The sequence below is a fragment of the Scardinius erythrophthalmus genome (genome assembly GCF_964197995.2).
Source record: "Scardinius erythrophthalmus genome assembly, chromosome: 4".
NCBI classification, from domain to species: domain Eukaryota; kingdom Metazoa; phylum Chordata; class Actinopteri; order Cypriniformes; family Leuciscidae; genus Scardinius; species Scardinius erythrophthalmus.
The window spans coordinates 19,953,611-19,961,715 of record NC_138224.1 but is presented as its reverse complement, the minus strand read 5'-3'; the positions used below and the strand labels follow the sequence as shown (position 1 = coordinate 19,961,715).

The 8,105-nt window shown below is 33.9% G+C and overlaps 1 protein-coding gene across 1 annotated transcript; it reads right to left on the bottom strand.

Moving 5' to 3' along the window:
• Positions 1-1,333: 1,333 nt before the first annotated feature.
• LOC308689567 (protein mono-ADP-ribosyltransferase PARP11-like) lies at positions 1,334-6,044 on the bottom strand. Its single transcript, XM_081363349.1, has 8 exons — positions 5,880-6,044; positions 5,252-5,404; positions 5,019-5,139; positions 4,829-4,904; positions 4,639-4,711; positions 3,970-4,097; positions 3,577-3,728; positions 1,334-2,479 (listed from the first exon to the last, which is right to left on the bottom strand). The coding sequence occupies exons 1-8, from the start codon at positions 5,928-5,930 to the stop codon at positions 2,163-2,165; spliced, it is 1,071 nt and encodes a 356-aa protein (XP_081219475.1). The 5' UTR covers positions 5,931-6,044; the 3' UTR covers positions 1,334-2,162.
• Between the last annotated feature and the right edge of the window lie 2,061 nt (positions 6,045-8,105).

Here is an 8,105-nt window from a genome sequence, read left to right as displayed (position 1 = left end):
CTTTGGAAATAAATTAAGAAGTGTGTGCATTTTTATGGATGAATATATTGGGTCAGTATGTTACACATAATATGCTTTAATTATGTATTTATTTATTTAAAAAAAGAACAAAAAACAGGAATAAGTTCTTTGAATTTCATTTCCCAGACAGCAACATAGTGTCGGCCCAGATCCGGCCCACATCTGGTACACGTTGAATCCACACGTACCAGATGTGGCCCGGATTTGGGCCGACACTATGTTGCTGTCTGGGTTACATTTTATATATAGGCATGCAGTATTTTACAAGTAGACATGTTGTTTATAAAACTAAAATATGATTAGGGATTATTTACTAATTAATCTCTCATTGAGAGGAGGAATAAAAGTGTAACTCTGTATTGGAGGTAACTATTTGGTAAAAAGTCTTATGAATAGATCAGGAATTCCAACCATGTCCTTCTTAACACACATTTACCCTCAATATGTTCTACTAAACCACAAAGACAGCTCAGGTTTGATCATACATCTCTAAAATAGCTTCTCCTCCACCAATCCAATTCTCCTAGCTGTGTTCTTGGAATTTCCATGAAAATCATGATGTTTCATTTTGTTTTGTTTCATTGTATATTGTCTGCTTTTCATTCATTTGATCATGGCTGCTTTCCCAACTGGCGTACTTTTACGTGTCAGGTATGTACTGCATTGTTGATTGCAAAGTAATATCAAAAGCCAGTATTCCATTAGGATTATTCCAACCAACATGCACAGAGAATGTGATCCAGGTACCTTTGAGATACTAGTATTTTGATTTGAGATTCACAAATTCTTGACTCTCTATAGTAGAGAGGCAAACAAGCTTAGTGTGACCCGAATCGATCTTTCTTCCTCATATGTGACAGATCTATTTAGGATATCAGAGTGATCACTTTGAACATAACATTTTGAATTCGAATCGTACTGTATATGGAGATAAATCTGATTTGATTTAAAAATGATTGAAAAATGGTATTGCATTCTTTGTAACATGATTTCAGTGTGATCAGGCTGTATGGAATTCAAGTGATTTAACGCCATCGCCCATCGTACTCAATATTCATAAAATGAAAATGCTACCCAGCAGAACAATACCAAGGCATTAGACCTCAGTAGTATATTACCAAATAAATGTTTATATATATATATATATATATATATATATATATATATATATATATATATATATATATATATATATATATATATATGTTTTTTTTATAAGGCAGGGGATGTATAGTAGAAAAAAATCTAATTATAAATACATTAATCTTATAGTGATTCATCCATGCATGTTTCATTTTCTTTTCTTGTTTTTGACAGTTTTATTCAAAATGTCAACTTGATGTTCCATGAAATTACAGACTTTTCTTTGTTGACATACGCCAGACTTCTTCAATCATCCAATCTTCCAATGGACTGCAAGAGATCTGCCTCCACCCAATCAACAACCGATGGATAGAACCAAGTCCCCACACTACATTTTTGCTTCTTCTTCAATAATTTGTTTCACTCGGATAGGCTATAAGTCACAATACGGAAGAAAAGATCTGTCACTAACTTAGTTTCATCGCGACTAATATGTCATCTGATTTCCATAAAATGAATGTTTAACGAGAGATTTTTGCCTTTGTTTTTGAAAATACACAACAAGAGGTAGAATTATGGAGAGGTAGATTATGGAATAATAAAACTAATAATGTTACATGTGCAAATTTGAAAAACATAAACTGAGAATTCAGTCTTTATGGAATCACTTTTTGCCAATATTTTTTTTTCTCTTCCACAAGGCAGGATTTCTGGATATTACACAAGTAAATGATACAAGTTATGGCCTTTTTAAATGAAAAAAGAAAATTAAGAGGAAAAACTGGTTCCAAGTTCAACATTAAAATAAATGTTATGAAAAACATCAAGTTGATATAATCCATTTAAACAATAAATATATTACCCATATATATGTTTTTTTTTTTTCAGTCTCCTAGTCACAGTACATAGTTTTATATTTCATAGTTTTTCACCAAAGGCACTTTTGCAGTAACCGTCCTCAGAACTGTTACAGCACTCTGCTCTAAAACTCACACAACTCCACGGTACGGTAAGTTCCGTTAACAAAGTTTATGCTGACTTTCTTTTGGTCTTTGACATCAGTAAAATTCAATTAGGTATTCCGGATAGATCTGGTTGCTGTCGAATATAACGAAGATCTTAGGGTTTATCATATCATCCACACAGCTGTCGAAAAAGTTGGCAATGCTTGTGTCTTTAGAAGGAGGTCTGCAGTACTGGGGGTGACCCAGTGTGTATTCCCCAACTAGAACCCGGGCCAGGAACATGCACTTGTAAGGCGGGTCACTCTGGAAAATAGCGGGCGCCATACCATGTCTCTGTAGGATAAAGTTATGCTTGCTAGTCGAATGGCAAAACTTGCTGGAATATCTTGCGTCGCGTGCAAAATAGCTTCCTGTGAAGACAAAAAATGTATGTGTACAGTGTAAAATGTTTCTATAATGACATTTCAACAGTAGTGGAATGTTTACAATTAACCCTACGACAAAAAAAATAGGCAACTAAAGTTTTATTCAAATAAAAAGTCAAATTTCACCCCATAAGAAAAGTAAATCATGATCAGGAGATAAAAATTCAAAAGTATGATATAAAAAGTCAAAATAATTATTTGCAACTCGCATTTGCATTTTTTTTTTATCTCATCCAAAGCTGGAATTGTGACATAAAAAGTCACACACAAAAAAAATATGCAATGCTAAGATAATTATGAGATACGAAGTCAAAATTGTGATATACTAAGTCATAATGAGATATGAGATAGTCTAAATTATGACAAAAAGTAAAATTATGGCAAAAAGACAATTATAACTTATGACATAATTGCGACTTATTCTCATATTTGAGACAAAAATGTGAATAGCGATAAAGGGAGACTTTTTTGTCATTAAGACTTTTTATGTCAATTTTGACACGTCAGAATTTCGACTTGTTTGTCATAATTGCAACTTATCTTATTATTATGACTTAAAAGCATTTGGCAGAAATGGGCTTCCGTATACAACATATTTAGAAAATGCAGTCTAAATATGTACATAATTTAAGTTGTTGCAGTATTTACAGAAACAATTTTTTATAAAGTCATTATTTAGCTACATTCCATCATGTCTTTCGAAACCTGTATATTTTTAACTGTGGAAATAAATACATTTTTAATCATTTATACGCAAATGTTTAAGCTGTTCTTATCCACAGAATGATCGTGGATGGTGGCATATTTTCAGTGAAAAAGTTAACAAAATTATAATTTGGCTTCAGGACACTGGATGTATGAATGACTTTTATTTCATGCTTGTTAGAGCTTGACAGCCCTATCCACATCCACTCTGCCACTGTATGTAAAAGAGCAGCGTGAACATTCTTCAAAGCGTCACTTTTTGTGTTCAATGAAAGATAGAAGTCATACAGGTTTGGACTGACATGAGGATAAATAATGACACAGTTGTCATCTTTTGTGAATCATCCCTTTAATGCAAAAAGACTCATGGACTGTACCTTTGCCATAGACGTCACCATGACTTCCTGTGAGACGCCAATCAAAGTTGTATGTACATATGGCCTGTATGTTACTGTGGCCAGTTCCGTGAAAAAGCATCTTTTCTTCAACGTTTACGGCATGTTTTATCTTTCTCAGCTGGGCCTTTTTCCTGTAATATATTTGCATTTTTTTAATAATATATTTAAAAATATATTATGTGTAATATATTTAAATTCAAGTGTGATTCTGTCATAAATGAAATAGTCAAAAACATTTAAAATGACAATTAATAACACCGTATTTGCTTAGAAACCTTGTAATAAGTGTGATATGCAGACAGAGAGTTGACAGAATCATTATTGCAATATAAACCTTTTCAGGTTTGTTTCAAATATTGGAAATGAGTCAACCTGCAGAAAAACTCCCACAAATCCAGGTTCTGTATTCTCTGAATGGATCTGATGGACTGGGTCATGGTTCTCTCATATAACCGGGCCACTTCTTTGTACTCAAACGTATCTCTGCATAGAGCAATAAGCTGGAGAGAAACAGTCAAACAACAACATTTATTCATAAAGCACATTTAAACACTATGAACTATTATATATTTTGGTGCACAGCCAAACAACACCTTATATACAAACATGAGTTTATACTGAATTTAATGGGAAGCCAGTGGAGGGATGCTAGAATTCCCCCTATTCTATTCATTCCTCCATCCAACTGTCAATATAATGTATGCATTTCCATAAAACATCAAAAGAAACAGCAGTGTCAAGTCCTACCTGAAGGTAAAACTGACAATTGTCATCTAAACAGTGATAAGGAATGTTGCATTTCTGAAGAAAATGTAGGCCAAAGGAAGCATATAAAGGGAAAACAATAAAGGTCCCAAAATGGATCCCTGAGGCACACCACAAGAAGCAGATGATGAAAAATAAATAAATAAAAATTTCAAATTAACAAAAAAAAATAAAAATTGAATCCTCTAGTTAAGATGCAAACCACTGTAATTAAGTGTAGTGCAGTCAAAATTCATTCTGTGACATTAATTTAACTTTATCTTTTTACTTTTTTACCTGATAGGATTCCTCTGTATTAATTCTTTCCCAGTGACTGGGAACAGGAAGAGCTGGGTTATCACAGATAAATCTGTGAAACACAAAATTAAAAAATACTTATTTTTTATGTAATAAATAATACAAATGTATAATATAAAACAGTACAATATAAATATTATAATAATAAAAGCTATATAAAAGAGCTTACCTAAAGTCAGTAGCTGAATGCAATGCCCTTTTGATTGGCCTTTCTTTTCCAGTAGTCACATTGACTTGTTTCATAGCTAGTGACATGATAGAGTTAAGAAAATGACAGTAAAGATGCATATCACAGCCCTCATGGCATTTATTACCACAAAACTAGATAACACAAATCTAGGCTTTGCTAGGTAACTGACCAGAAAAGTCTAATTTATAGGTATATTTAGCAGTATAGAAGTCCATTGAAGCATGCTGATTCTTGCAGTAGTTTTGTTCAATTTGCTCATTGGTGACAGAACACCCTGTGCTCGGCACCTCCTGTAGTGAAAAGGAAAACAGCATGATGTGATCAGCAAAAATGCAACTTATGAATTGTCATTCATATTAGTCTAATCTATCAGACTGCCGTTTGATAAAGCGCAGTACATACTTCAAACATGTGCCAGACGCCACACTCGGCAAGGTAAAACCAGTGCCACTTTGTCTCTGATGTGTCCATTTCCTCCTCACATGGTTCCTCATCAGGGGGCTTCTGGAGGACCCCTGGGCTCTCCAGATGTTTTTCAGTAGCCACACAGTGCATCTGTAAAGCAAATACACAAATATGACCATTTGGTAAACTTTCAAGTGTATGACAACATGCTTCATTAATAACAAGCAATTATTCATCTGAAACAATTTGATTTCACAGGACGCGATCTCGTTCAAACAATATATTTTGTAACTAAAACATGCTGGAATGATCAAATATAGTTATACTTTCTAATTACGTTGACTTGGTGTCAGTGATGCAAACGTTTAGCGTCGGTCCAGTCCATCCATCCATATACTCATCATCCATTCATCAATATTTCGTTTTGAACTATTTTAATCTTTCAGACTAGGCTTTCTCAAAACCTACATCAACGTTCATTTACAAACTTTACTCGTGTAATTCATCTGATTTGATTTTACCGGTCGCGATCTCATTAATAAAGGATATTTGTTTACTAAAACATGCTGCAATGATCAAATAAAGATACTTCTTGCATTGAATAGTATTAATGCATTGTGAATACCTTTCGAAAAAGCCTCGTTCCTCTTGTTGTTTTGAACAATGTCGATTTCATCTAAATTCGTGCAACATTGTTTCTAGTCTGATTACTGGTTCTGTTTCGTTTTCCTCAATCTCTTGTTGTTGTGCGCTTCACTTCCGCATTCGCAGCTGTGACGTCATGCGTCCTTCAACTACTAACGTTATTCAATAATAATACCCAACCTAAAATAAATAATAATAATAAATAAAACCGTAGGAGATAGATGGATTAATAAGCTTCAAAATGCATAATAGTAATTATAATAATAGGCTACAACTATTAAATAATATGGATTCATTGCTTTTGCATTTGAGTCACAGCAGGCCTTAGCCTACTAAAAATATAAAATGTTCCTTCTTTAGAGGGATCATGTCATGAGGAAACACATTTTTCTTTAAGTTTCAGAACTCAAAACGTCCTCGGCAGTTCAAACATTGTTTTCAAAACTCCTTTTATTTTATTTTTACTCCATTAAACAAAAATCAAATATCGTAATTTTTATTTATTTGCTACACATTTCATTTGTCCTAATCGTTTTTGTTTGCCAACAAGCAGCAGTAATAAAACATTAATTCATTTTAACTTCTGTATTTTAAAGTTGTAAACTTATCGCCATTACCATAATTAATTGCGCATTCGGCTTGGTCAGCGTTTAAATGCATTAAACTAAAGTTGGAGGGAACAGAGAATTCAAAGCTATACTCACGACCAACTCGTAGCCTACAACCTCATACGAGTGAGTAAAAGGTGGCTGTAATTCGAACAATTCGATTTGTCTTAATCCCAGTGATGGGTAGGTTTAGTGGCGGGATAGTCCGGTCATTTTATGAAAAAAAGGTTGAACAAATTGCAACAGAAGCAAACTCAACTGATTTTGTATCCTCAATATGTCCTGATCAAGGGGGAAAAAAGCCCTGAAGAATCCCATTAGGGGAAAGTTTTGAAAAAGACCCAAATAGGCGTATTCATTATTTTTCTTACGGGTAAACATTTTCATCTTTAGATATCACCATGAATATCACCATGGATCACCATTTATGCTACCCATGACCATTAATACACGGCAGGAAGAAGTACTTTGCAGCCTTTATTAATTTTTAAGACATGACATGGGGTTTGGGGCTGGGTCCGACTCCGTGGGACTGTTTCTGGAGGACGAGTCGGAGAGAAGAACAGGAGACAATGGTAAGGAGAATGCAGAAGACAAAAGGTAGGTAAAATAAAAATTGTCAAGATTCAAAAAGACATTTTCACCTGGCTAGACCCAATGATTAGATCTGTTGTGGTATTTATGCAAATGAGCACATGTATACGTAATTAGATTATGCACCGTTTGTCCATGTTAACAAACAATTTAAAAAAACTTGTAATACATTTTTTTTTTGTCTTGATGTAATCAACTCAGAAATTTTCGTAGTGATGTCTTAAAGGTTTTTTTTTTTTTTTTTTTTTTACTTTATTCACGTGATCAAAAGAATGGATAGGCGTATGAATATATGTGGGTCTTTTTCGAAACTAATGGGATACTTCGGGGGCTTTTTTTATTTTTCTTACTCAGGACATATGTTCCCCATATTTGTTCAAGGTTGACCCCCATTTTGGCTTAAAATGACTGGACTATCAAGGGTAGGTCATTCGTACGAATTCATTCGAATTGGGCAACTCGTAAAATATGAACGATTTAGCGAAATTCGTACGAGTGAGAATTCGTACGAAACAGCCTACTAGTCACGTGTTGCTGCATCTATCTATCTATCTATCTATCTATCTATCTATCTATCTATCTATCTATCTATCTATCTATCTATCTATCTATCTATCTATCTATCTATCTATCTATCTATCTATCTATCTATCTATCTATCTATCTATCCGTTTATTGATATAGACATAGCACAGTATTTTGGCAAGAAGCGTGTTTCACATGGCTTGTGCACCCCTGACCGACCATTGCGTCCCGCCCTCTCCCACTTCTTTATCGCGTGCATAACTCAATACTGAACTCTCCACTGACGTTCTGTGTGCATGTCTGATAGGGAGCTGTTCACAAACTTTGGTAAGTTCAAGGACTTTTTTTTTTAATTATTATTAATTTAAAACTGTTTATGATATGTATCATTTCTCTTTGTAGAGTGAGATTTATTTAATAATTCCATGTAAACATTCCTTCACTGTTTGTCCATTTCCTGACAAACGGTTTGTAGGTAC

Bases quoted from the DNA above. Each gene is read 5' to 3' on its own strand.
- LOC308689567 (XM_081363349.1), bottom strand. From the start codon at position 5,930: ATGAAATCGACATTGTTCAAAACAACAAGAGGAACGAGGCTTTTTCGA. The intron at 4,712-4,828 runs GTAAGCTCTTTT...TGTGTTTCACAG, and splicing joins CATTCAGCTACTGACTTTAG to ATTTATCTGTGATAACCCAG. The intron at 2,480-3,576 runs GTACAGTCCATG...TTGTCTTCACAG, and splicing joins TGGTGACGTCTATGGCAAAG to GAAGCTATTTTGCACGCGAC.